General features: G+C 58.2%; 1 protein-coding gene across 1 annotated transcript; it reads left to right on the top strand.

Moving 5' to 3' along the window:
* Positions 1 to 668: 668 nt before the first annotated feature.
* SPOCK2 (SPARC (osteonectin), cwcv and kazal like domains proteoglycan 2) lies at positions 669 to 26,887 on the top strand. The gene is made up of 12 exons (XM_045196035.3): positions 669 to 962; positions 1,087 to 1,577; positions 14,869 to 14,877; positions 15,216 to 15,261; positions 15,498 to 15,612; positions 17,160 to 17,274; positions 19,014 to 19,128; positions 19,503 to 19,622; positions 20,028 to 20,246; positions 21,691 to 21,753; positions 23,171 to 23,308; positions 23,440 to 26,887. Exons 2-12 carry the CDS (start codon positions 1,383 to 1,385, stop codon positions 23,592 to 23,594), a joined length of 1,290 nt encoding a protein of 429 aa, XP_045051970.2. The 5' UTR covers positions 669 to 962; positions 1,087 to 1,382; the 3' UTR covers positions 23,595 to 26,887.

The following is a 26,887-nucleotide window of genomic DNA, read 5'->3' as shown; positions in this document are numbered from 1 at the left end:
AGTGCGTTCAGAATTCCCAGGCCAGACTCGGTGACTATGAACCTTATAAACTCTGTTTTTCCTACTGATTAAGATCATGTTTTTCATTGCCTTTGACTTTTTTTTTTTTTTAAAGATCACAGCAGCCAAGTTCTTATTTTTTGTTTTATTTTTCTTTTAATAAAAACACAATGTAGGGCTTGGGTCCCAAAAGTTCAGTGTTTTGTTCTATCAGGTTATGTTTCCTCTTCAATTTATTTATAATGTAAACCTCACCTCATTTCTGCTCTGATACTGGGACCATGCCCAGCTTTCCCAGCTGGTATGTCAACACATTTCTGCAGGTGTGATAAGGGCCACAGTTTTAACAAAAAATGTAACACTTCAAACAAAACCAGTCCCCCTTCCCCGGCCCCTCTTCCCCAGTGGCTTATTAAAATCAATTGAAGTCAAAACCAGGAGCAAATGTGCCTCTTTCACATTTGCATCTCAAGGCAGATGAATGGTCCGACACTGCCTTTTAGGGCTGCCCTAGGAAGAGCTAACAAAAGGGGTGACGGCCCTTCAACAGCTGCCTGGGGAGGAGGACATCTGCCTCTCTTTTACCCGCCGTTCAGTGCCCAGGCCTCTCCTCGAAAAGAGCCTGTGGGGCTGCAGAGCAATAGTTCTGAGGCAGAACTATTTCCCAGCCAGTTGTTACATGGCTTTTGTCCTCATGAAGCCGCCCATTACTGGAGAGCCACAGCTCACAGGAAGCCAGCTGTCAGGGCTGTGGCACAGGCCCCCGGGGTGGGAAGCAAGTGGACAGAAAGAGTGTCTGTGGCCAAATTCCCTTTTAGACACCTGAGCCTGGCTGGCTCTGTAACCGGAGAGTTTCGCGTCTTCTCCCACTTCCATCTTCCCTGGGGAAACGCTTGGGGGCCCCTCTTCTTGCTTTCCACCCTTGGAAAGACAGCAGGGACGCCTCCCGTTTGGATTCGCAGGTTTGCAACTCCCTGAGTTCTGGGTTGGGCTGGGCTCCGCTGCGGCTGGCTGGCGTTGGCCGCTCTCATCTAGCGCCTCCCTTTGAAATCTACCCCCTCCGTTTTTTTTTTTTTTTTAAACCAGGTATGATGATGTCAAACGTGATGCTGATGCTACAGTCACAGACACGGCCCCTGTTGGCGCAGCCTCTCTGATTCTCTCTTCCTCTCCGCGTCCGACGCTGGGCTTTTTCAGACAAGTGCATCTCCTAACCAGGTCACATCTCAGCCGCGACCCACTGTCCGACTGTCACCAGAGTCAGACCACGCAGGGGAAGGGCTGAGGAAGACGACGGCGTTTGCTTCGACTACCGCGGGGTGGGAGAAAAGGCATTAAAATACTGCAGAAGTCAGGACCCCCCAGGTCGAACCCAGACCGCGATGCGTGCCCCGGGCTGCTGCGGGCGCCTGGCGCTGCCGCTGCTGCTCCTCCTCGTGGCGGCGGCCTTGGCTGAAAGCGACGCGAAAGGGATCAAGGAGGGCGAGACCCCCGGCAATTTCATGGAGGACGAGCAATGGCTGTCGTCCATCTCTCAGTACAGCGGCAAGATCAAGGACTGGAATCGCTTCCGAGACGTGAGTCCGCCGGGCCACTAGAGCCGCGGGCTAGGGCCACCGGTTTGGGGAGGGAGCTTTGGAGCCGAGACCCCTGCGCGGGGCGGGGCGGGGGCACTTCGCAGCCAGAGGCCCCCACAGCCCAGCCAGCTAACTGCACCGCGAGTAAACAACGTGCACCCACCGGACAGTCGTGGCCCCCACTGCCCAGCACCCCCTCCCTGGGTCGCCCCGGCTCGCGACAGGGTCTCCCCACCCCCCGAGGCGGGGTGCTGAGAGGAATGCGGGATGCCGGGGTTGGGAGGTGCAGGGCGGAGGGGCGGAGGTCCTGGCTGCGGCTGGACTTTGGACCTGCTCCCCCTGCCCCCCTTCTTTTGGTGGATCGCCCCCAGGCGTGCACCTAGCTGAGTAAACGCTGCAGGCTCCAATTACGGGGCACTGCAGAAGAGGCAGGTCTGGGTGGGGCTGGTGGGGACGATAGCATCGTCTTGCGCGAGTGCCCTCTGCTCCCATCTTGGGCTTTGGGGGAGGGGGCACAGAAGGGGACTTGGCCCACTGATGGGGCTTTGAGTTTGGGGGGCGGAGAGGGTCCTAGCAATCCTAAGACGAGACGGTGAAAGGCGTGTTCATGATGGGGGAGGGGGACGGGCGATGGCTATGAAAACACCCGAGGCCACCCCGGGTGGTCTCCAGAGCCAGGTCTGGGGTGCCCATGAGGAGCGCGTGAGCACAAATGGAGGCTGGTTTTCCTGGACCAACCTTTCATGGGGGAGCCCAACCCTGAGCTGGGGGAGCGTTTCCGATCCAGAGAAAAGACTCCGTAGACCCGTGTGCTTGAAAAGCAGAGGGTAAAGCCCAGACGCTGGGCCCGGGGGCCCTTTTCGGACCGCTGCCCGAACCCAGCTTAACCTTGGGAGGAACTTTGCGGGGTGGGGGTGGGGAGGTGGCTGCGGAAGAGGTGGCAGCGTCGCTGCAGCACTTTGTTTACGGGCACCTGTAGATCAGAGGGGAAACCGGAGGCGGTGTTCCCAGCCGGGGAAGTGAGAGTGAGGAGTGGAGGGCAGAGGGCGTGGCTGGGACCCAGAGAAGGGAGTGGGGCGGGGGTGGGGAGGGAATGGGGATGGGAAGGCGGGGAGGTGGAGGATGGGCCGGAGGATGGGACCATGCTGGTCCCAGCGACCTAGTGCTCTCTGATGCCAGGTCCCAGAAACCCTCTTCTACGATCCCAGTTCTTGCTCCTCACTCTCCAAATGCCCTCGTTACACCCACTTAGTACAAGGCACAAGGAGACCTTTCCCATCTCTTTAAATTGCCTGCATCCAGAAGTTCCACACGAATGTGTTTAAAGCACACACGCTTCATATGATATCCAGCCCCATGATGGGAAGAGGCAGAGAGATACAGATCTTTTCATCCCAGAGAAGTGACTGTTTCTCTCCGAAGTCTTACTGGTAGGCTGTGATTCATCAGGACTCACATGCCACCAGATCCGCTGGAGGGTGGCCTGGGCCCCAGAGTGCGAGATTTGCCCCACCCACGGCTGGTCTGGTCAAGGCAGAGTGGGGCTCCAGCCAGGCCTTTTCCCAGGCCCTGGCAGGCCCGGCACAGATTAGCTGCAGTCTCCTGTGGCTGCCTGGGAAGCAGGCAGCCACAGCAGCAAGGAGGGAGTAGCAGGCTGGCCCATGCAGAATCCATGTGTCACTGGTCCAGGCCTCCCTCAGACACACTGGCTGTTTGCTTCTCCGAACAGGACTGGTGAAGGTCAGAGGGAAAATAAATACTTAATCAGAACAATAAAGGTTTAAAAATAAAAGATGCCTCCCCACCTCTCCACCTGCTTCCAATAGCCAACTCTGTGGGTGAGGATAAATGATTGGCTGCTTGACCCCTGGCACAGGGCTGCCCACCTGTCCTCCTGTATTGGTGCCAACAACTTCCCCCTTCCTCCCAAGCTCATCAGAAGAAGGGCAGGACCTGTCCCCACAGGATTCATGGAAAGCTGTAGGGCATGCATTGATTTGGGTGGCCTCGGGCTTTTATATAGGGCAGATTTCCTCTAAAGCCCTGTTTAAGGCTGCAGGAGGACAGGGTCAGGGAAGGCTGTGCAGAAGGGTCTGGCTCTGGGGATCCGTCGGCAGCTTTTGCAGAAAGGCAGGAAGCTGCTAGCTCAGAGGCACTGCATTGCATAACTTTAGGGATGCCACAGTGTGAACAGCGCCCCCTGGAATTGTGCAGTGCACAAACCGTACACAGGGGCTCAGCCAGCGCTACAGACGCTTCCCGTCCCTCCTGGGTTAGCAGAGGCCCCGCTTCCCACTCTAAGGGCTGAAGGACCCCTGGTTGGGCATGGCAGCCCCAGGCTTTATGTACACTTTATCAGGCTGGCTTTCTTGAAAATAAGCTCATTGGCTTCTCGAAGGAGAGACAGGAGTTTCTTCTTTTGAACCTTTAAGGTGTTGTCAAGTTGAGCCAGAACCTTATTCATAATCAATCACAAAATGGCGTGGGCTTTGGAAGGTAGGCAAGCAAGAGAGTGGAATATTCTTAGGGAACAGAATGGAGGAGTCAATAGTATCGGTAGGAGACAGGTCTCATTAAATGGTGTTGACTGAATTGAGGGGGCGAGTGAGGGAATCAGGTCGAGGGGGTCAGGAGAACGAAGAAGGGGAGGACAGCGTGGGCAGTTGTTCCACGTGGGATTGGCCTGAGCTGGTTAGCGGGGAGTTGGGCTTAGCATTCTTTCTCCGAGCACCAGGATTACAGCGGAGGCAGGGATACCAGGGGAGTAATCCTCCCCTACAGAGGGCACAGGGCTTTCATATCCTGTGCCTGGCAGATCTCTCCTAATGCCCGGGAGGAGGGGATTTCATGGCAGAGGAGAAAAGGAGGCTGTGATCCAGCTGAGCCCTACCCCGGGCACTTGGGCTTCTCGGAGCCCTGCTCGCCTATGGAACCGGGTGGGATTTTACTGCAGGTTTCGGAACAAAGCATCCGGGGCCTCAGAGTTAGAGATGGACAGTGGCGAGGAGACGGGCCCATTACACAGCATTCTTCCGCAGCTCCAAGAGCCTGGCCAGGCAGCGCTAACTGTTCTTTTTCTCCCTGGCTCTTCTCTACTTTGTACGCTGCTTCCATTAAATTTTAATGACACTTATGAGTGTCCAGCACTGTGCTCAGCACCCAGGAGGCGCACAGGGAATACGTGTTGAACCACCGATTGCAGTGAGTGCTCGTATCTGCCATTCCCTGCAGCAAGCACTTGATATGGCTTGCCCCTGGCTATGATTACTTTATAGCCCACCCATTTTTGTGGTTGAAGAAATGGAGGCACAGAGAAGTTAAGAAACTACCCAAGGGTCACATAGCTAGTAAGTGGCATGGCTGGAATAGGAATCCAGGTTGTCTAACTCAAGTCTGCTTTTCAGGGAACTCTAGGCCTAACCTTCAGTGAAAATGGGAAGGAAGACTCTAGCCTGGCTTGTGTCCTATGAGTCTCAAGGATGTCCTGGGCAGGAGCAGCGCCTCCTAGGAAGGGGGGCCAAAGCCCTCTGTGCCTGCGGCAGCCTGCCACCAGCCTGCTCCCCAGCCTCTGGCCTAGCGACACTCCTAAGGCAGCTCTCTGCCCAGGAGAGGCAGGAGTGCAGGGTGCTTGGAGCGCTCTGATCTGGGAGCCGGAAGGCCTGGGTTCAGGTTCTGGCTCCACCCCGAGCCGGGCACGTGGTGCCAGGTACATCACATAACCTCCCTGAGCTTCAGGTTCAGTCAAGGAGACTGCAAGAGTGCATGCGCACGGAGGCATCTTCTTGGAGGCCCGAGGGCACCCACTTCAGGCGACACTCTCCAGCCCCACCAAAACCCTACCAGGTGGCTCATTGTTTCCGGGGCTGGCCCACACCATGCCTCAGTCTCCGTGAGAAAGATGTGGGCGTATGTCCACTAACTCACTCATTCATCGTGGATCTAAGCACCTCCTAGATGCCAGGGCTTCACCGTGACCCTGGGCCCTGGCCCATGGAAATACTGCCTGCCGGCTACTCAGGATCTCTGGTTTTTATGATCACCAAGTAGGTCAGTCACAAGATTTAGCCACAAAGGTGCTTCCTTACAGTCACCCCTTCCCCACCCACCTAAACCAATGCAAGTGTGGGGACGAACCAACCGCACAGCTGTTTGCGGGTAAGTGTGGCTGTGTGAGAAGAACCCCAAACTGGGTCAGAATGGATTCCCTAATTGGGGTCCTCCTGTAAGCTCCTCCTGCACCCTGGTTTTGAATCCTCTTTCACACTGAAGCAGGGTGGCATCTCCCAGAGTGGTGTCGCTGCGGTGAAGGACTCTTGAACACCCAACGGGATTCCAAGTCCTGGGAAGAGAGGGAGAGAAGAGCACTTGGTCTGGAGAGGATGCCATGCGCTCCTCTCCTCTTCCAGCTGGACTGAAGCAGAGAGAAAGCCAATACCACGCCCCGCCCCAGCCCCCCGCGTTCTCCAGAAGGTCAGGAGGCTGGCTGGAGGACTGGAGGAACTCTATCCTCCCCTAGGGCCCAGGGAGATCACGCAGCCCATCTTCTTGTGAGAGGACAGAACCAACTGTGCGGCGTCGGGGGAGCCACTTCGCTTGTCCAGCCCTTGATTTTCCAGGTGGTTTAATAAGCAGGCTAAACAGAGTCATCGCCCAAGCTCTCCTGGTCCGTGACTCCCGGAAATGCACTAGAACCCGCTACCAGCCAGCCCCTGTACCCACAGACATCCCCCCCCACCCCTCCATCCCCGCCACAGCGGGGCAGCAAGTCTTTGGGTTTGAAGCAGGGATTTTCCTTGTGCTCCTGAGGAAGTATCTGTGACCATGTCAGGGTAGGGTATGCATCAGCCAGAGACCGGGAAACCTAAGAAATGAGGCTCAGTGGCATCTGGACGCAAACACCAGCCTGGGGATGGGCATACCGCCTCGGTACCTGTTTATTGCAGGTGTAACATGCGTCCTCTTGGGACTGGAAACGAGGAGAATGTGTGCCCAGGCATGGGCCTGGGTACTAAGTTTAGACACCACCAAGTCTAACTTGTGGGCAAACCTACTCCCGCTGTGGGCTTTAGGGTGATGTAGTTCTTGAAATGGGGCAGCCTCTGAACTCCTGATGCTCAGCCAGAATTCAGTTGGAGGCATGGCTCCTTCCTCAGGGTCCCTGCAGTATTTCTTGGCCATAAACTCATCGGGCACCTGAGTTTGGAGCTGCCTCGTGGCCTCACACTGTGGGCTTGCATCTCAAGAGCCCTCCTGCTGGTATTTTTAATGTGTTTCACACGCACCTCCAGGGTCAGCCCTGAGGGCAGGGTGTGGGAATAGACTGCTAGGTGTACGCCACCACCCTGTCCTCACAGCACTGCCCAGGGGATTGTGTACCCAGTGGGTACTCACTACAAATGCATGCCCTGTGGAATGTGAGAACCTGGAAGGATCTCACCTAGTCCTCATCTGAGCCCCTCCCTGTCCTCTGGAGGTAACAGCACTGTGGGTTCAGGCAGCAGAGGGCCAAGGCGGAGCTGGGGCTCTGGACTGAGCCATGCTGGTTATTCGGGGAGATCTCTTCCTCTTTCTGGACCCCAAAAGGTCGGGATAGTCACCACTAGACCTCCAACACCCTGATTTGCCAAAGATTCACTTGTATCATATGGGAGTGAATGACACTATAAAGGAAGATTGTCCCCCATGTCTTCCTGTCCTTCAGCCTGTGTGTCTGTGGGTCTGGGCTGGACTGCAGCCAGCTCCCCTCTTTCTCCTGGGGAGAGGGGTACTCAGAGCCCGCCAGCCCTACCCTCAGTGTGCCCACAGAACAGGCCAGCCTCACATCAGACCTGTGCTCCCTCTGGGGAACCGGTTCCCCAAGACAGGGCACCCTGCCCTTCCTGCCCTCTTCCCAGACATCTGAGAAGAGGTCAAGGCTACAGGAAGGAGAAGCCAGGCCTGGCTTGCATCTTACCTCTGCCTGGAAGCCGCCTTCTGGCTCCTTCCCTGATCCCTTGTTCCCTTGCAGAGGTCGAGGGCATGTAAGAGTCTGAACTCATTCAGACTCCTTTCCCCTCTCCTCAGAGTTCTTGTTTTGGAAGAGCTAGGGGATCAGAGCCATGGAGCCTCGGCAGCTTGAAGCACGAAGCACTAAGCCCCCTTGTTGTACAGGTAGAGAAATAGACCCAGAGAGGGCAAGGCCCCGAGAACGCATCCTCCCCCTCACCACAGCTCGAGGTCGCTGGGATTGAAATCCTGCCCCCCACTCATGTTCCGGAAGGGAAACGAAGGTCCCGAGGCAGCTCCCCCATCCTCAGCCTGGGGCCTCTGCCTGGAGCAGAAACCCAAGGACTGGGGGAGTGGCCCCAGATGCCCCTGGAGTAGCGGGAGAGGTCAGGCCCAGGGAGTCTGGGGAGGGCGTTGGTGCAGGCATACCTGAGGCCAGGTTGAGCTCCTGGCATGCAGGGAGTGACATGCACATTTTTGCCCTCCAAGGAAATTCCTCCGGGGGGAGAGGAGGTGAGAGGCTGGGAGCCTGCCAGATATCTGTCTCCTTCTATTTGTCCAGGCCAGCAGCCTCCACTGCACCCTCTGAGAGAGGAGCAAATATTTAATGACTGCCCCGTTCCCACCGTCCTCCACACCGAGGGCGCTGCCTCCTCAAATGCCTTCTGTCCGGCCTGTGACGGGGGTGTCTGTCCTCAGCTGAGAAGGAGCCCAGGTGGCCCCCGCTCGGCCCCCCTCCTCATTCCTTCCTGGGTCCATCACTCTGTGCTCCCCTGGCTGTTTTCAGGGAGGAGCAGGAGGGGTCCCCTGCAGCAAGTCACTCCTGCACCTTCTCGGGTGCTGGGCTCCCTTGGAGGCTCCCTCCTGCGGAATAAGGCAGAAATAGTGCCAGGCACAGGGCCTATCAGAGGTTGAGAGGGGCTTGGCCTACTTCCCGTGTTAGAGGTTCTTGATCTATTAAAAATTTTAAGAAATGCCATAGGAGGGTTATACAAGTTGTGGTTTATTTAAAGACTCATGATGAACATCTTTCGGTCCCGTCGGTGCACCTCTGGTTGTCGGTCCTCATTTAGGGACAACGTCAAAGGCTCTATTTGAGGGGGTGGGGGAGGCAGGAGAGGGTAGAGGGATAAATGGTGATGGAAGGAGACTTCACTTGGGGTGGGGAACACACAACACGATGCACAGATGATGTGTTATAGAATTGTACACCTGGACCCTGTATAATTTTATTAACCGATGTCACCCCAATAAATTCAACAATTATTTTAAAAAACTGTATTGGAGGCCCACTGTGACCGCAAGACCCAAGAGTGTGTCTTGCCCGCCCTTCCCCCAGGCTTCCACCTTGTGCTCCAAAGGAGTGGGCTTCGGTGGCCTTTTGTGGCTTTTGAAAGTACAGAGCTTCCCCACTCACAAGGCATTATTGTCCTAGGCCCCTGTGAAGCCCAGGGAGGACAGCAGGGTGTCATCTCACTCCCAGACCAGGAGGGGGGGGCCTGGAGGGGCAGGGCTCTGCAGCCAGTCTTGCTGGCAGGCAGAGGCAGGGCCAGGCCGCAGCCCAGTGTTCCGATTCCGCCTTGGGGGTCAGTCTCCCCAACCCATTGTGCAGCAAAGAGGCAGGAAGAGGTTTTAGTCCAATCAGTCTGGGCTTTAGGGGGCTGCTCTTCCTTTGCTCCATTTACTGCTGTATCTCATCCTCTCCACGAGATGAGACGGGGAGGCTGGGAGAGACTGGGTTAATTCAAGCTGTGAAGTGAGCGGGTGATTTGGGTGCTAATTAAAATGACAGGAAGTAAACAGTGCTTGGAAACACCCAGCATGTGCCCCTAAGCCTGGCTAGGCCTGCGCACTCTCCACCACCACCGCTCTCCCCCAGCTTGGCACCGTGGGCCCTGTCTCCATGGCAACTGGACTGAGCCGCAAAGATCAAAGCAGGAGATGGGTTGGCTCCAAACTAGCAGAACCAGGGGCATGTGAAGGGATTTTTGGAAAGTGCCTGCAGAATGGGGGCCCTAGGTGTCTTCCCCCACACTGCCCATCCCTCCTCTCTGGCTACAGGACTCCTTACCTGGGGGTCAAAGCAGAGCTGGTGTCCTCTGAGAAACCCCATGGGCTGGGGACCTTCTTCACCCGCCAAGGTGTGTGGAGCAGTACTGAGGCCTGGTTACAGGCATAGATTCTGGAATCACACTTCCGGGGCTACCAGTACTCTTCTGCTGTGCAATTGATGTGGGGTCCTGAATAAGTCCCTTAACCTCTCCAAGCCTCGATTTTATCACCTGAGAAATGGGAATAACAATAGTGACTTTTCTCTTAGGGTTGTCGTGAAGAGTAAATGAAGCAATGAATGCAAAGTGCTTAGTACAGTGGCTCGCACATGGTAATTGCCGGGAAGATGTTCCCTGTTACGAGCAGTGTCTTTACTGTGTGCTAGGGGCTAGGCACAGACAGATGAATTTCATGTGGCCTCTGCCCTGAAGGAGCTGACCATCTAAACAGTGCAGAAGCGCCAGCATTGCTCGTGTCCCGGAGGAATAATAAACTTCTACCGGGGGCCTTCGGCCTGAAGGAAACCGGATACGGGGCAGGTCAGGGCAGCTGACGACCCAGCAGGTTTTAAACGATGCGTAGAAGGAGTCGTTGGGCTGGATGCAGATACACGTCCCACATAGGGAGGAAGGCTGTGCCAAGGTCCGGCCGCGCTGAAGCAGCCACTGGAGGGGCATGTGGCCGGGAAGGTGGACTTTCTTCTGTAGGGGACAGGGAACCAGTGAGGGTTTCAAAATAGATTTATGGTGGTTTTCCCCTTCATTAAAAAAGTAAAACATAGCTCTGGCTGGTGTGGTTCAGTGGATTGAGTGCTGGTCTGCAAACCAAAGGGTCGCCGGTTTGATTCCCAGTCAGGGCACATGCCGGGGTTGCAGGCCAGGCCCCCAGTAGGGGGTGTGCAAGAGGCAACCACACACTGATGTTTCTCTCCCTCTCTCCCTTCTTTCCCCTCTCTGAAAATAAATAAATATTTTTTTGCTTAAAAAAAGTAAAACATATTCACGTTGTAGAAAATTTAGAAACTTGGAAAAAGGCAGAAAGATGCTAAAGTTCTCTGTATTCCTACCCCTCAGAGGAAATGACTGTTAACATTTCTGTACAAATTATTTTTACCTACTCACCTGTTTAAACTTTTTTTTCAGAATGAGAGCTTAGTGTATGTTCAGTGAAGGGTTTTTTAAGGCGGGAGAGACGTGGCCAGAATTGTGTTCTAGAAAGATCCCTGTGGCTGCAGCAGGGAGCATGGAAAGGTGCAGGAAGACCCCTGAGGAGACGCTGTATTGGTTGAGGCTGGGGCTGGGAAGGTCAGAGCAAAGGGTGTGACGGAGGGAGGGCAGGCTAGAGACAGGAGGAGGTGGAGTGGACTGGAGGGGGAGATGAGAAGGGAGCGGATTCTTTGGCTTGGTGCCGAAGGACTGGAGAGGGCGGTGTGATGTGCGCTCCGAACGGAAAGGCCTCGACTCGGGAGTCGGGAGACTGGGGTCCAGTGAGTCAGCCTGTCCTCGGGCATTGAGCACCTGCGTTGTGTGAGGCTCCCTCAGAGGGAGAGAATCGCTGCTTTTCCCCCCAGAGGCCCCGCGTGAGAGGTGAAGACGCCAGAGAAGATAAGAGGAGCATTGGATGTAAGGTGCGGAGCTGGAAGGCCCGTAGACCCGCTGCAGCTGCGCGCTCAGCTGCCCGCTCGCCCCCGCAGGAGCGCTCCAGAGCCGGCCCCGGGAGACTGCCGTGGGCTCAGCTGGCGCTCGCGCAGTGGACGGTTTAAGAAGCTCATCCGGTGGTTCTCGTGTGCGGCCGGAGCTGAGAGGTGCCCACATGGCACAGAGGAGGACTCTCAGCCCCGGGAGGGGGGGTGACATGATGAGGCCACACAGTGAGCCAGGTTCAGAGCATATTCTGGGTCTGTGGTCCTCTCCACCTCTCCGCCCCCTTTCCAGTGCAAGACTGTTCCTCTCTCAATGAGAGACCCCCGCCCCCGTTCCTGTAAGGTGGGGTGTGGGGTCCTCCCGTGGGGTCCAGTGGGAGAGTCCCGGCTCACTTTCTCATGTGTCTCGGGACTGTGGCCGGTTGCTCTGCCTCTCTGAGCCTCAGTGTTCTTACGTTTTTATGGGGTTGATTCTGATGATCTTACGTTTTTATGGGGTTGATTCTGATGATCCTGCCTGCTTTACAGGATTGCGAGGGTACGGGAAGACAGGCACATACCGTAAAAGCGTTTGGAGAGGACTTAATTTAAAAGCACCACGCATTTCCCCAGAACTTCGGCTCTCAGTCTGTGGCCCATCTCCCTTCCGACTGGGCCCTAGGTCTAGAGCCAATCCCCCTTCCTCAGGGGAAGACCCCATCCACCCGTCAGGAGAGGCACCAGGACAGAACTGGACCTCCTTTTCCGGGGAAGACCCCGGGGCCTTAATCGGACCATTTCCGGCAACTGCTAACGAGCCCGCTGGCTGCCGTGAATAGACCGCTGTGTAGACACTGCGCCCGAAAGGCGCCGTTCACACTTGCTAGCAAAGGCCTCTTTTTCAGCGTGTAGATGGGCCGTCCCACCTCCGACCTCAGGGGCCCCGAGTGTGTCCCTGGGCTCTGCCCCCGTGCTGCCCTCTCCCTGCAGACCCCTTGGGGAGACTCTCCTCACACCCTGCTGCTCTCTGCTCCCCTGGGGCGGCCTCTCTCTTCTCCGAGCCAGGGGCTCCCGTTGTGGCCTCTCCCCGTCTGCCTTCTCATTCCTACTGTTTCCTCCCCCCTAAGTTCATGGTCTGTTCTGCTGTGACAGTTGTTGTTTGCTGAGTGCTTTTTGGACAAAAAGCACTTCACAAACACCACCCTCTTTAATCACTAAGTAGTTCCAGAAGATGGATGCTGAGCTCCTGGAGGTCAGGGTGCGTGCCCAGCAGCATGAGCTGGCAAGGGTGGCGCTGGGATTCCGTGTGACCCCGGGGCCCCCGTCCTCATCCCTCTCTGGTCCACTGCTCCCATTCTCCTGGGAGTGGGGGTCCTGCGATCCAGGATCACTCGGGCCTCACTCCCCCCTGCCCACCAGAATGGGCACAGAGAGCTTAGCCGGACAGAGGACAGAGCTTGTATACAGAAGGGCTCAGTCCCTGCAGGATGAATCGGGACGAGTTAGGGGTGGGTGGCGACAGCTCCCTACAGGGGCTCTAAAGAAGGAGCTTAATGGTGAAATCTTTCTCAAAACTCCCTCTTCCCCCACCCTACTTTCCCTTGAATTTCTAATCAGAAATTCTTGATCTTGACCTTCGAGAACGCACTTTGTACTGAGTCCCAAAGGCTCCTGCTCGCAGGCTGGTTGGAGGTTAAGGCGGGAGGATAGGGTGAGCGGGCATGGAGGCCTTTGGCCGACACACAGGCCCCCGCCCTACTCCAGTTCAGGTGCAGGGTCAGGGGCTGGGCATACAGACCGTGTTGGCTGGAGACAGGTGACTCATGCCAGCCACTTCGCCTGTCCTGTCCATGCCCACCCCCTCCCAGGGAATGATGGAGCAGCCAGGAAGACCCCAGCTTGGCAGAGGCCAGTCCCTACGTTTGCCTCAGCCACTTGGCCGCTCTCAGCCTCCATTTCCCGTCTGGGGTGGAGTGGACGCCAGGAGAGGACCCCTCTATCCTCAGGAGTTTCTGGAGAAGGGCCGGGTCTGGCGTGGCTTCCTTTGGCCCTAGCAAATGGGGGAAATTGTGCCTCAGTTCCCTGCCCTGTGGTCTCCTTAGAAGCTTCGTCGGGGCTGAAGAGGGCCCAGGCCACACCCTGTGGAACTGGGTAGGCGCCTGAGCCTGGAGCCAGGGCTGGTCTGTTCGGTGCCCAGGGGGCCACCCAGGCCAGGTTCTCTGGAGGCCCCTTCTGAGGCTTTCCTCCTGCCTGCTCCTGGGCTCAAGGACTGTGGGACCTGGGCTGCTTGGACATCCCAACTGCCTGCTTGGCCCTGGCCACTTTCTGGCCTCTGCCTGCAAGGCCGTGGTGAGGAGGCCCTTGCCCCTGCCTGTTCCCCTGCTGCTAGTCAACTCAGGGGAGGCTTGAGAGCCCCAGGGCTTTCAAAGCAGTTGTGGATGCCCTCTTTCCCGGGCCTGACAGTCATCTGGCCCCTTCCCCACCCCACCGCACCCCTGCAGTGCTCTGGATGTTGGGTGGGCGGGACTCAGGATGAGGCCATTGGTTGTGTGTGGCTCCTCACACCCCTCTACCTCTGTCCAGAGGAGGCCGGCAGCTGGCCTCTTGGCGCTGCCTGCCACCAGTCCCGAGAAGCCTTTCTTCTGCCTGCCTGGCAGAGCTTCCACCAGGAGCACCCCGGGAGCTCTGGCCAGTTTTCAGCAGTGCCACCACTCCAGAGGGGAAAGTAGGGAAACCAGACAGATTCATGGGTTCACGCCAGCGGCCAGGCTGTGCGCGGGCTGCTCTGCCTCCGGCCGCTCGTGGGTAGTAGCCTCCTGTGTGCCTTGTGTCTCGGAGACTGTGTTGTAGCCGGAAGAGAGGTCTGTGCTGGCGGCCAGGAGACCTGGGTTCTGCGGTGGTGGCACCCGGGGCAGGTCACTTCCTATCTCTGGGCTTTCTGGCCTGTCCTGTACGCAGAGGGGACTTTGCCAGATGGCCTCGGATGGCTGGTGTAGGACCCTCCGAATCTGAGTGTTTGTAACTGAGGGAGCCAGCGGCATTTGGAGGGACTGCAGCCCCTTTCTCTCAGTGCACCAGCTGGACTCTGCAGGGGAGTCAGACCTTGAGTGAAAACAGCCGCTGTGCAGCCTAGAGGGGAGGTCGCCCTTCTGCCTCACTCACTGGTGGGCCTGTGTCAGGGGAGGGGACGGCCAAGGGAGGCCCCGTAGCAAAGGGAGAGAGTGGTGCTTCTGCGACATCCAGGGCACAGGCGTGAGAATCACTTTTCCCAGGAAGGATGGGCCCCTCAGACATCTGTCCTCATGGTGGGGACAGGGCTGGGCCATGGGGAACAGTTTCAGGGCCTAGAGGAGGGGGATGGGCCTCACCACTGCTGCTCCTCGGGCCAGCCCTAAGCGGGCCCGGGTCTTAAGCTGTCTGTGGTGAAGACATAGGAATGCTGTCCTCCAGCTGGAAGCAGTAGAGGTCAGAGACCACGGCAATGCAAGACCATCGTGCAGGGCCCACAGCGGTGCCAGGAGGCTAGGGGGGCCCTGGGATCACGTGGTCGGAGGGCAGGCCTCACTGACATCCCCATCTCTCCCTCTCTCCTCCTGCTTCATTTCTGGGGCCTGCTGCTTCCTGATCCCCCAGGAGGTGGAGGTGAGTACTGCCTGGAGCTCCACCCCCCGCCTTTGTGCCCTCACCCTACTTCTGCCCCAGTGTGGGATTGGGGCGGCGGGCGGAAGGGGGCGGCTAAGGAGTTTACGGAAAAGCTGCAAGGGATCCTGGACATGGGTTTAGGGGGACAGAGGTCTGGGGGAGGCAGCTGGCAGGCCCCGGGTGGACAGGGGTCATCTGGGCAGCCACCAAGATGGTGGCAATTTACATGTGCAAGCAGTAGCCCCGCCCGCTTCTCACCCTGACCCTGGACTTGAACCCAGTCTGAGATCTAAATCTTGGCCCTTCCCTCTCCCCTACCCCTCACTGTCCTTTCCCAGGATGACTACATCAAGAGCTGGGAGGACAATCAGCAAGGAGATGAAGGTAACGTGCCCCTCCCAGGTCAGGGAAGGTGACTGACACCCATGAAGACTTCAGGCCAGAGGTCAAGTCCTCACCCTGGCTTTGGGGGCCCCTTGGGCAGCTGAGGAGCTGAGGAGCTCTGGCCATCAGGAGCTGTTGGAGGGAGGGGCTTCCAAGCTCAGAAGTGGGGCTGGGGGCCCTGGGATCTCTAGCACCGATTCCCAGCTGACCTGAGCTCTGATCATGTGTCGCTGCAGCCCTGGACACCACCAAGGACCCCTGCCAGAAGGTGAAATGCAGCCGTCACAAGGTGTGCATCGCCCAGGGTTTCCAACGGGCCATGTGTATCAGCCGCAAGAAGCTGGAGCACAGGTGAGGGGCTGGGGAAGGTGGGAGCCCTGCAGAGGGTCTGCTTACAGAGCAAGGGCCCGACTGAGCCTCTCCCACGTGCTAGTCAGCTATTGCTATGAAACAGCTACCTCAAAACTGAGTGTCTTAAAATGGCAAATGTGCACTGTCTCACATTTTCTGAGGGTCAGGAATCCAGATGGTTCTGGCCCGGGGTCTGTCATGCTGGGGCGGCCGGGGGTGGGGCGTGCGCTGCATCATCCAAAGGCTGGACAGGGGCTGGAGGGGTCTCTCCCAGGCTCTGACACAGCTGTGGGCTGGTGGCCTCTGTTCCTAGTCACGGGGACCTCTCCATAGGGATGCTTGCAGTCCTCACAACGTGGCGGCTGGCTTCCCCTGAGGTGAGTCATTTGAGGGAGAGAGAGCAAGGAGGAAGCCACACGTCATTGGTGACCCAGTCTCGGAAATTACGCATTGTTGCTTCGGCCACTTGTACTTGTTAGGGGCGAGTCGGAAGTGCCGCAGCCACCGTCTGGAGGAGGGGAACGCAGCTCCGTCTTGGGAAGGGAGGGGTTTCAGGGAATGTGCGGACTAATTTAAAGCCACCACACTATGAGAGATCCGTCACCAGACACAAGGGACCCTGGGAAAGTCACAGAGCCTCTCTGGGCCTTCCTGTCCTTATCTGCGAGACAAATAGGTTGGCCCAGAGAGCTTGAGGCTCCTTCCAGCTCCGACACCCAATGACTTCATGAAATATATAAGGTTGAAGCTTCTGAGGCTCACGGGGGAGGGGAGGCAGGAGGGGCATTTGAGGCCTTAACTCTAGCCCAAGGACAAGCCTCTGCCTGTGCCAAGTCCCCTAGAAAGGTCCAATTCCCTCCCCTCTTTTCCTGAATCATAGAATCAGAGCCCAGAGACTTCGGTTACAGCATTAGGTGCCCACAGGGGCCTGGCAGGTAATGGAAGTTTTGGAGAGAGCTCAGTGACGCGCCACGCTGGCGAGCCCCGGCCCTGTGGAAAGGGGCACTGGCTGATGGGGGCCACGTGGGAGTGCGGGCCCCGGATGGCCACGTCTTCCACTTCACTGAGAAAGGCCAGGGATCCAGGTTTTTATGTGAGCTCTTCCATTGTGTCTTTGTTGGTAAGCCACTCAATTAAAAACAAAAACCCTTGGTGGCCATATAAAATGAGCCTGTAAGCCAGACATGGCCTGTGGGACATCCGTGGGCAGCCCCGGATTTGGTCCGACCGCTTCAGCCACGAGTGGCTCCCTTTCACATCTCACAGTGGGGCCTGGAACTGCTGCCTGAGGGCCCTGCGAGACCTGGCAACCCCGAAAGGGGAGGCTGGGAGCCTAGCCCCTGCCCGTTTGGTCCCGCCCTTACGAGCTGGGGAGGGTCTGGCTGGAGGTGAAGGGGGAGGGTGGCAGGGTCAGGGGGACGGCTGCATCTACTATAGGTTGCCAGGACCAGCTTCTTCTTGGAACTGGTTTCCTGAACCTTCTCTTTCCCTGTCCCTCCCTCATTTCCCCTCTGTCCTGGTGCCTTCCCCACCCTCTTTTCCTGCAGGATCAAGCAGCCTGCCCTGAAGCTCCATGCAAACGGAGATCCCGCTTGCAAGCCCTGTCACATGGCCCAGCTTGCCTCAGTCTGTGGCTCTGACGGCCACACGTACAGCTCGGTGGTGAGGGATCCTGGCCCCAGGTGGGGTGGGGTGCGGTGTACTTGAGGCCACAGGAACAGAGAGGACTCAACAGCCAGCCAGGGCCTCCTGAGAACTCCCAGTGCAGAAGTGGGGCCAGAAGGGCTGCGTCAGTGGGTGCAATGTAGCCCATCAGAGGAGGGACACCTGAGCCTGGGGCGGGGGCTACCTGAGAGTGAACCAGACCCTGCCCCTGACCTCAGGCAGGTGCAGATAGGGGGTGGGGTCCAGAGGAGGCAGGTCACTGCCAGTCAGACTAAAGGAAGTGAGGGCCTCCTGAAAGTACCAAGGGCTGTGGAAGGAAAGGGATCCGTGTTTTGGTGACTGAGGTGAAGGACGGAGCTTTCCACAGACAGATTCCCCACAGAGGGGCTGGTGCTCGCAAGTACTGGGCATTCTGGGGCAGGAGGAAATACCATCCCCTGAGGGGATGATGTGGGAAGAAAGAACAGTGTTTGGGGGAAGGAACTCCTACCTTATGGGATTTTTGTGAGGATTAAATGATACAATATTTGTGAGAGCATTTTATAAACTTTAAAATGCCATGGAAGTGCAGGTGCTAATTGTGAATGCTTCTACCGGCGATGAAGAGGAGGGAGTTTGGAGGCACCGATTGCTAACTTGGGGTGGGTTCTAGAACTTAAGAATGCTTTGGGGGTGACATGCAGATTTAAGGACAAGCCCCCCCACCCCGCAGTGGGTGATCAAGTCACCCATTTACGGGAGGGAGTGGGGAGAGAGAATAAAGCCAGAGGCTGAGACCAGGAGCTGCACATAGCAGCGGGAGGGTTACAGAGGACGGAGAGGGGACTGACGGAGGTCGAGGGAGTAGCAGGAGTGGGAGCAGAGCGCTGTGTCACGCTCCCGAGGGCACAGGGAGGTTTGGGCAGGAAGCTGTGGTCTGAGGGTCACGGTGCTGCCCCATGGAAGGGCAGAGGGAGGGCACCTGGAGGTCTGGTTTCCACCACTCTCCCATGGCCTCTGGCCACTCCCTAGGCCTCTCTGAGCTTCCGTGTCCTCTGCTGAGCCTGAGAAACACAACCCCTCCCTCCCTGAGCTGAGGGGGAGCAGGTGGGAAATGCCCTGACCCTGCTATGACCTGCCTCTGGTTAGGGGCCGCCCAGCAGGGAGAAACCAGACGCCACCAGGGGAAAAGGCATTAAAGGCAAGGACTGGAAGAGCCTCTCTCAGCAGCTGGCTTTAGCGAACAGCTGCAGCCGAGTGTTGTCAGTAAAGGCCCAGGAATTAGCAGATGTTTAATAGCTGGTAGCTGCTTGCTATCAAGGGAGCCCAGCAAAGCCCAGGGAGATAACTGTGGAAAGGCCGTTGAGGGAGGGGGCAGCAGCCAGTGGCCCAGGGACCAAGGGACTGTGGTGAGCCAGAGGAGAGGCCATGAGGGCAAGGAAGGGGTGAGCAATAGTTAAAAGGGGCAGGTGGGTGGCTGGGGGTGAGGGGATGAGGGAGCAGGCATCCTGGGACAGATAAATGTGCAGAGAGGGCAGGCTGGTGTAGAGTGGGGTTCATGGGTGCGTTAGATTGTTAGAACCCCCTTCTTGGGCCTGCTGCCCCTTGCACTCTGTACCCATGGCCACCAGAGGGACCAGGTGGGCTGTTCATGGGCACTGTCCTCCTGTCATGGGGTGCCCCCAGCAGCAGGGCCCCCTGGGGTGAGGCCCCATCACCCCCCATCACCCACCAACCTGACCTTTCGTCTTCTGCAGTGCAAGCTGGAGCAGCAGGCCTGCCTGAGCAGCAAGCAGCTGACGGTGAGGTGTGAGGGCCCCTGCCCTTGCCCCACGGAACAGGCCACCACCTCCACCACGGACGGCAAACCGGGTAATGCGGAGCACTGGGCCACAGCCAGCATGGGGTGAGGTGGACCTCTCTGCCAGGGCTCCTGGTTAGCAAGGGAGGTTTGCGGAGCAGCGAGGGAGAAGTGGCAAAATAGGGACTGGCCTGGGGTGGGGGCTGGCTTACAGACCAGGAGGGCTTGGGCCTCAGCCGCAGGGCTGTGCTGCAGGTCTGTAGTGCTAGGGAGTGAGGGGAGGAGGGAGATGGGAGAGGGAGCCTCTAATTTCTAACTTCCCTTCCTATGGCGTCCTGGACAGCTGCCCCCCTCTCCCGGCCTGTAGGGCATCATCCCGAGCTAGGATCATGCTTGCTGCTTCCTTCACCCTCACCCTCCACCCCCACCCCTTGCTGTTCTGCAGAGACCTGCACAGGTCAGGACCTGGCCGACCTGGGGGACCGGTTGCGGGACTGGTTCCAGCTCCTGCACGAGAACTCCAAGCAGAACGGCTCCGCCAGCAGCGGGGCCAGCCCAGCCCGTGGTACTGGAGCCGGTTGCTCTGCCCTGGTGGGGTGGGGGGGAAGGAGATGGGGAGACAGGGGTGCCCTAGGGCAAGCCCACCTTGTCCTTCCTCCTGCCGGACTCTGAGACTCTAAAAGAGCCTAAACCCCAGAACCAGGGACAGTAGGCTTCAACTGGATGGAAGGGATTTGGGTTAGCTAATAGGAAGAACTTAAAGTAGGTGGGGGGAGCAAAGGCCGTGAAATGTAGCCAAGGGAAGGTAAGGAATTTTCTCTGAAGGGCTTTACAACGGTTTTGAATGGTTTAGGCGCAGTCCTAAGTAGAGGCAGGGAGATGGAACTGACCCTGGCCAGATGGCGGGGCTGGCGGAAAGGTGATGGGGCTCTTTACCTTGAGCATGTCGAAACCATGGTCGTCTCCCCAGGCCTGGACAAGAGCCTGGGGGCCAGCTGCAAGGACTCCATCGGCTGGATGTTCTCCAAGCTGGACACCAGTGCTGACCTCTTCCTGGACCAGATGGAGCTGGCTGCCATCAACCTGGACAAGTACGAGGTCTGCATCCGCCCTTTCTTCAACTCCTGCGACACCTACAAGGATGGCCGTGTCTCCACTGCTGAGTGGTGCTTCTGCTTCTGGAGGGAAAGTGAGTGTGGCCCTGGCCCTGCGGGGCTCTGCCCCTTGCTCCGGGCTCCCTTTAGGAGTTGGAGTGGCTCCGTCTTGGTCAGCCATCTGGTCCGAAAGCTTTCCCAGCTCACCCACTTCCTGCACTCTCTCAGTGAAGCCAACCCTTAACTCCCTTCCTTGGCAGGCTCCGAGGTGGATCCAGACTGTGTGGGTCCTGAAGCTTACACACTGTTGGAGGCCTTCTTAAAGACAGAGCATGAAACACTACAAATGTAACATTTCTAGGGACCTTTGGAGGGCCTTGGAAGGGGCTGGCGGGGCCTGAAGCTAAAGCTGCTTTGGTTTTTTCCATGATTCTACTTTTGGGCTCACCTCACATCATTGGCCCCGAATCTGTGACTGTGTAGGTGATTGTTAGCCGTCGAGATGTTGCATCATGTGCTGGCTTTATATACCCTCAACCTCAGCTGGACATGTGCTTAGAGATCATGGCCACGTGGCAACTGTCACTGATGAGGAAACTGAGGTCCCAAGGGGTCAGCTGCTCGGCCCAGCCCCTGGGTCAGGCCCTGCCGTGCTGCCTGGCCCCGGAGGTGGTCGTGGGGTAAAAGTAGTATCGCATCCATGGCCCAAGGCTCGGGCTTCTGCTAGGGCTCCACCGCATGCTGGTTTGGGACCCCGGGCAGGTACCTGAACCTTTCTGAGTTCGGTTCTTCATCTGAATCGAGAGGTAACGATACCTACCTCAGAGATGGTTGTGAGGAGGGACCGAGAAAGTCTGGGTGCAGGGCACTGTGTAAATGACAAACTCCTGCCAAACAAGGTCTTTCGATCAGTTTTCTTGCCCCTAACTGCCTGGCCTCCCGGCCCTCTGCACTGCTCCCTCACCTTCACTCTCCGGGCCTCCGAAGCTCACTGTTGATTCCGTACACCAGCCTCCGTGGGCAGGAGCCTGGGGACAGGCCTCATTTCAACATCAGCAGGCCTCCAGCTAGGAAGGGCGAGGGGACTTTTCAAGGTCAGAGATGAGTTGGATTTGGCTGCCAATTATTTTCAGGCTTCCAACTAACATCCTCTCGTCTATGTTCCCTGTGTGGCCTCTGCCCCTGGGTAGTGTGTGCGTTCACCCCTCTTTTGAATTCTATTTACTCACCCTTTGGGTCACCTACACCCTCAGAGAGCCCTGGGCTTTTTGGGAACCTCAGTCTAACCCCACAGCCATGGCCTGGCCTCCCTGAGTTGGCGCCCGGGTGCTTTGTCTCGTGGTGTCCCTGTGTCAATTTTGGGGACATTAAAGGGATCAGCGTAGCTCCCCACCATTGTGGGGTAGCTCCAGATCTGAGCCCGGCTATTTGCATCTTGCAGAGCCCCCTGCCTGGGTCTCTAAGCCTGGGAAGGGGGATGGAGTGAACCCCACCAGCCCCACGGACGGCCCCCACCACAGACTACTTCTCTCCCTGCAGAGCCCCCGTGCCTGGTGGAGCTGGAACGCATCCAGATCCAGGAGGCTGCCAAGAAGAAGCCAGGTGAGGGTCTCGGCTGGGCTCAGAGGAGGAGGCAGGGAGGGGTGCCCCAGGGTCCCCCTGAGACCCAGAGGGTCCAGCCCCTGGGCATTAGGGAGGACGCTGAGCCTGGAGGAGACCTGGCCTAAGGAGACTTCCTGGTGGTGGGGCAGGGTTGCCCGCCCAGCCCTCAGTAAGCATGTTTCAGCGCTCATTTTTCCCACTGCTCTTGGAGCCAGAGGCCAGGATACCGAAGGCTCCCAGAACCCTGCATTTTATTCAGTTCCACAGGGGCGAGTGCAAAGCCTGAGGGAGGCCCCCCCAGAGCAGACACTCACCACTCAGCCCCTAGAAACAGCAAGCCAGCCCAGGTCAGAGCTGAGGGCCAACACAGAGGCCAACATAGATAGGGCCCTGGCCTCGCAAAGCTCACAGGCGCTCTGGGGAACCCCACACGCCGAAGAGGGCAGCACTGCCTGCGGGGGCGCTCAGGGAGACACAGGCTAACCTGGGGCTCAGCAGAGGCCTCTCTGGGGTGCTGGCTTTCAAGGGGAGACCAGAGGGATGAGAATGAGCCTGCCAAGTGCAGAGCTGAGGGCAGGAAAACGCTCCAAGTCTTGGGAACAGAAAGAAAGGCCCCGTGTGGCTGGAGTGTGGTTGCTGTGGGGACAGAGGTCTGAGAGGCAGGTCACATGGGGCCTCATGGCTCCGTGCGAGCACCTGGGCCTTCACCCGGGCCGACGAGTCACGGGAAAAGGCCACTGGAACTGCGCTGCAAACCCACGTGGACCGAGAGCCCAGTGGCCTTCGGGGTGGACGCGAGGGCCACTTCTGCCAGGAAGCCATCGTGACCCTCTCGGTCTGGATTCCCAAGCATGCTTGCCGAGCCTTCGTGCACCCATCCTTGGGGCCTGGTGCTACTATTTCTGTGTGTGTCTCAGCCCCCTGAGTGGGCAGAGTCTGTCTGGGGCCCCAGAGCAGTTATCTCAGAACACGCCTGTTGAGTGGACGGAGGAGCAGCAGTGCCAGAGCCTGAGGGAAGTGGGTGGGCCCCGAAGGCAGGTCAGAGTCAGAGGGGCCGAGAGGAGAAGCCTGGGCATTGCCAGCCGGGGATGGCCAGGGCGGGGGGCTGCCGTGGGTGGAGGGCACCGAGCGCGAGATCAGACTGGCCATCTGACAAGACTAGAGCCACCGAGCCAAGGAAGCGGTGGAGGCGAAAGGGAGCCATCACAGGGCCTGAGCAGGTCACTTAGGGAGGGGGCTTCTTGTCTCCAGTCAGTGGAGCTGGAAGAAACACCGGCCTCCAGGCTTGTTGGGTGGTTGATACCTGGGCTGGTGGGGTCTGGCCCCCTGCCCGTGTCCAAGGCTCCAGGGCTACGTCCCCAAAGAGTTGGTACCTCTTGGCCCCTGCGCTGACCCTGCCGGGTCCTGTCCCGTGCAGGAGTCTTCATCCCGAGCTGCGACGAGGACGGCTACTACCGGAAGACGCAGTGTGACCCGGGCAGCGGTGACTGCTGGTGTGTGGACCAGCTGGGCCTGGAGCTGACCGGCACCCGCACCAATGGGAGCCCCGACTGCGGTAAGGGCCGGGCGGCAGCACCGGGCTCTGCCCGCTGGGAGGCCCTGCGTGGGGAGGGCGGATTCCCGGCTGGCCGTGGGGAGAGGCGGCCAGCAGGGTCCTAACCTGACCCTCGCCTGTTCCCCTCACAGATGACATCGTGGGCTTCTCAGGGGACTTTGGGAGTGGTGTCGGCTGGGAGGACGAGGAGGAGAAGGAGACGGAGGAAGCGGAGGAAGCGGGTGAAGAGGCCGAGGAGGAGGAGGGCGAGGCGGGCGAGGCGGATGACGGAGGCTACATCTGGTAGACGGTCCGCGGGGGCCACGCAGGCCTGGGGGCCGTGGCAGGGGGACAGGCCAGCGGAGACCTGGAGAGAAGCAGGCAGCTTATGAATGGATCCGGATGAAACAACTGGAAGGACCCTGGCTTCAATAGGAGGAGTGGAAGTGTGAGTGTGCATGGCACGCCTGTGGCGAGGACGTAGGAATGCCTGTTTGTGTGTGTGTGCGTGTGCGTGTGTGTAGCATGCACTGACAAACGTGTGCTTGGTCCACACTGCTCTTGGCAGAGTGAGTCACCCAAAGACCTTTGGCCTTCTTGTAGTTATTTTCTTTCCATTGTTGTTAGTTTTCAAATACACACGTTCACACATACATACACCCACTGAAAGGTCAAAACTGATCAGATGAGATGCCCCTCCCCCATGTCCCCTAGCTGCATCCAGGCCTGCCCTGATGCCCGTGTCCTGATTGGCCACCCTCAGCTCACCCAGTCCTGACTCCTCCCGCCCCTGCCCTGCTTCCTCCCGCTCCGGAGTTGGAGTCAAACTCTGGTCTGCTGGCCCGTCCCCATTGCAGAGGTGGGAGAGGCCAGGGAGCTCACTGCTGGCTGGGGTCTTCCCAAAGCTTGGCCAATTTGGCTGTGACAGCCCCACCAGACTCAGATGAGGTGGGCCAGGACACCCGCCCCAGCAAGCCCTTTCCCTTTGCGGGGCTCTGCAGCACTAGAGAAACTCTCCTAGCCCAAGCCAGTGTGACAGAGGGGGCCAAGACGGAACTGGGGGCACAAGCTGAGAAGCAAGGGGAGGGAAAGCCTTGTCGTGCTGCCTGGGGCTGAAGTGGGGTGTGGAGCGGGGCTGACTGGCAGGGAGAGGCTGCCCCTGCAAATCCAGATGGGACAGCCCTGAATGCAAGGCCCAGAATAGTCCAGCCTCTTTCTGTGGGTCTTAGGTGGGGGCCATTCCCTTGGGGGCAGTGGCGGCTGTTACGTAAGCGAGCTCTGTCTGGCCATGGGAGGTCCCACATCTGCCCCCGTCCCCCTTGCTGGGCTGCCCCGGTCCACTCTGGGAGCCTGAGCATCAGGCAGTAGCGGGTGAAGAGCCTGGGTCTTTGCTGGGGTGTATGTGTGCCCCCACCTCCACCTCCTCCCTGACCCCTTAATAAATGCCCCCCTCCCGCGCAGCCCAACAGAAAGGTTCTCCCTGAGACTCTATGAAGGAAGAGCAGAGGAAACCTGCAGCCCTCCGCCCGCGGAGACCTTGACCTTTTCCCATCTCACCTTGTCAAGGGGGAGGCGCTTCGGGACCATGAGCGATTCCAGCCTCGCTCCTCAGCTCCCCAGCGTTTGCTTTGTCCCCTCTGGGGGTCCCCTGAGGCTGCGGTAGTGGAGGGGCTTCTCCGAGCTCTGAAGTGAGTGTCCTGGAGTTGTGAAAAGTCAGAGGGGAGGGACTGGGACAGCCAGGACCTGATGACACACCTCACTGTTCCCCCAAATCTCTTTACCAGGAGGGAGCTAGGCTGGATGAGAAGGTACCCGTCCCTCCCAACCCGTCTAGTCCTCCCTCTTGAAGCAAATCTCTAACGCCACTGGTGAAGAATTTCTTACCCAGGCTTGGGTCTCTGATGCCCTTCAGAAGTGCATGGTGAGGGCAGTGTGAGTGTGTGTGAGAGTGTGTCTGTGTGTGTACTTGTATGGGTGTGCATGTGTACACTTTGTGTGACACTAGGGGCCATCCCTTGAAGCCTGGGATGAGAGGAGGGGCACCCTACGTGCTGGGTGGGTGGCAAGGTGTGGGGTCTGCCTGCTGAGGTTCCCTGCACAAGGCCCTGGCCCGGGGCTCCCCAGCTTCTGCAGCACCCGCTGCATCTGTGGACTTGATGGAAGAACCTCACCCAGTCCGCCCCTTTATGCCACCCTGGAATTCACATCTTCCAACTCTTCTCTTGGGGAAAATAACGACACTCCAGTTAGCCCCATAAACCGCTTCTCATTCTGCAGCACAGGTTCTGGTCATTAAGGTGTCACGCTGTTCCAGATCCCCTGCATCCCGTGTCCCCGCTCCCCCTTCCCTGTCCTCCCACCTCCTCCCTCTGGTCCCCAGCTCAGCTCAGTTCAGGGAAATGTCGCTCACGTTAGCCCTCTGCTCTCTGAGCAGCCCCTTCTCTCACTCGGAGCTACTTGAAATTTCCTGCCCTCGTTAGGATTGAGGTCTGTCTGTCTCTTCCTCTGCCCCAGCTCAGGCTTCCGGAATGTCCTCCTGGAGGCAGTTGTTGAGGACACTGAGGTGTTCTGGGGTGGGAGGGCAGGGGGAGGAAGGGGCACCCTTCCCCTCATTGTTACCCTCCTCTCCAGGGCGGGGGGATACTCTCTGTGTCTCTGGGTCTTCTGGTTGTGCACATTTTTATGACCTTGTAAATATGTTGTAGAAAGAAAGCAAAAGGCGCTGAACTGGACCCTGGTGGACTCAGGAGTCCAGCCGTGCCCTGTCTGTGGAGCCTCCACACTGCTATGCGCCCTACTCTTGAGACTGAGCGCCCCCAAAGCCAGACAAAGCAGCTCGTTCCCAGCGGGCTGAAGGCCTCCAAGTGACCTCTCCTCAGGCACACTGCAGGTTTCCTTGTGAGCAGGGTCGCAGGGTGGTCCTTCCTCAGCTCCTCGGACTCATGCCCTTGACCAAGCTGCCCAGCGCCTGGCCCCTCCCGTGCCCCTCTACTTGGATGTCCTCTGTCCATCCTGTCCCCGTTCCCCTGGTTTATGCAGGCAGTGGAATTAGGGGGGCCTTGAAAAGAGCTCAACCAAAATTCTAAGTTTCTTGTGGCCCTGAAGCTGCCTGAGACCTCCCATCCTGTGGGTGCTGGGAGGGATGGGTATGTCTAAGATGAGGTAGGCTGGAGCTGGAGAGAACAAATGTGCCTTGAGAGACCACCCAAAGAGGGTCCAAGGGTGATGGGGGAGGAGGCGCAGCGTGGAGCAGAGCTCAGGAAGGAGGAGGGGGAGGTGAAGTGGACGAGAGCGTGATGGGTTATCGTGTTGGCTCCTGTTGTCCCACTGGGGCCGTGACCTTATGGGGTCAGTGGTCACCCTTCCTTCCTCATGCCAGCCTGTCTAGTTTTGGTGGGCAGGCCGCTCACTCAGCCTTCCATGAGCTGCATCTGCTTCCCATTCCCCTCTGAGTGCGTGGGGCCATTGGGGTCACCACGGGAACCTCCATGTCACCGAAGCCTCGCCCTCGGCCCTTGGGGAGAATGAATGGCTAACCGGCTGACACCTGGCACGGCGGTGAGGCTGTGGGCTGGCAGGGGTGAAAGGGGAGAGCCACTA

Source organism: Desmodus rotundus, chromosome 4 (genome assembly GCF_022682495.2).
Source record: "Desmodus rotundus isolate HL8 chromosome 4, HLdesRot8A.1, whole genome shotgun sequence".
NCBI lineage: Eukaryota > Metazoa > Chordata > Mammalia > Chiroptera > Phyllostomidae > Desmodus > Desmodus rotundus.
Note: the sequence above shows the minus strand (reverse complement) of the source record. Positions and strands in the feature narration are given on the sequence as shown.